This window comes from Elephantulus edwardii, unplaced genomic scaffold (assembly GCF_000299155.1).
Source record: "Elephantulus edwardii isolate Elephantulus edwardi_28Jun2011 unplaced genomic scaffold, EleEdw1.0 scaffold00021, whole genome shotgun sequence".
In the NCBI taxonomy this organism is placed as follows: Eukaryota; Metazoa; Chordata; class Mammalia; order Macroscelidea; family Macroscelididae; genus Elephantulus; species Elephantulus edwardii.
In genome coordinates this window covers 13,708,197-13,709,304 of record NW_006399771.1, presented here as the reverse complement: position 1 = coordinate 13,709,304, position 1,108 = coordinate 13,708,197, and the positions used below count along the sequence as shown (strand labels likewise).

The 1,108-nt window shown below is 30.1% G+C and overlaps 1 protein-coding gene across 1 annotated transcript in view; it reads left to right on the top strand.

Annotated features, from left to right (window-relative positions):
- Positions 1-1,108, top strand: part of LOC102866818 (otogelin-like protein-like) — a 209,393-nt gene that overhangs the window by 167,552 nt on the left and 40,733 nt on the right. Inside the window, 1 exon segment of the mRNA XM_006882584.1 lies at positions 799-984. Within this exon segment, the coding sequence (XP_006882646.1) occupies positions 799-984 (186 nt within the window).

Sequence of the window (1,108 nt, the reverse complement as noted above, 5' to 3'; positions counted from 1 at the left end):
AACCCAAAATCTCTGTAAATGTTCATTAAAACTAATAAAATTTAACAATGATTAAAAAAAGAATTCACTCTTACACTTTTAATTTTTAATTAAAAATAGTTAAGTAATGATTTTAAAATGAAGAAAGAATAATATAAATATCATTTCTATTGTTCAGTTCCAAAAATGAAACTTACAAAGTAAACTTGATGAATACCATCCTTCTAATAATTTTGTCCTCAGTGGTAGTCATTCTTGTAGGTTAGAGTCCGGGATTTATGCGTGTGATCTTCAGCTTTAGTGTATATACACTACCAAATTGTTCTCAGTTGACGTTGTACCAATTTACACTCTCAACAACTAAGTCTTAATTTCTTAGCAATATTATATGTTTAAGGTTAATCCAAATTTTCTAACATGTTATTTACATTTTTCCAGTGGAAGATTAAAAGCACAATGTTTAATTACATATCATAAGTGAATTTTCAGGGCTTATTCAGAACAGATTTTCTTTCTTCTCAATATCATTGAGCACAACATAATAATAGTTGACTTTATAGGACAGGCTTTGGTTGATTCTTGATGATATCTATTTGATATAAATACAGAGTATCTCCAATGTGACAATAGTAGCAGAATACAATAGATGCTCAGAAATACATATTAATGATTTTGCTTTGGATGCATGGTTACATAGCAGATTAAAAATAAATTTTAAAGACACTAAGTATTTTTAGAATTGTTTTACAGTTATTTCTTTTATTAGAACTCAAGAAGATTATTTTCTCAGCAGTAAATGTTATCCTTTATAACTTTCAGCTCTGAGCTGCCCAGAGGGGAAGGAATATCAGCCTTGTGTGAAGCCTTGTGAAGCAAGAACATGTCTGAATAAATGGTTTTATGATCACTCCTCATGTTGGAACTTGAGAGAAGACTGTGTGTGCAAAACAGGAACTATTCTTCATAGACCAGATTCAACTGAGTGTATTCAAGAGGAAAAATGTGGTAAGAGTAAAGTAAAAAAGAATATTTAGGCATTGAAAAGCTAAAGAAAACATTATCAATTGACATATTTCAACAGACACTGCCCTGGATGTGTTCACTGAGTTGTGCTAAGAAATCTGGAGAA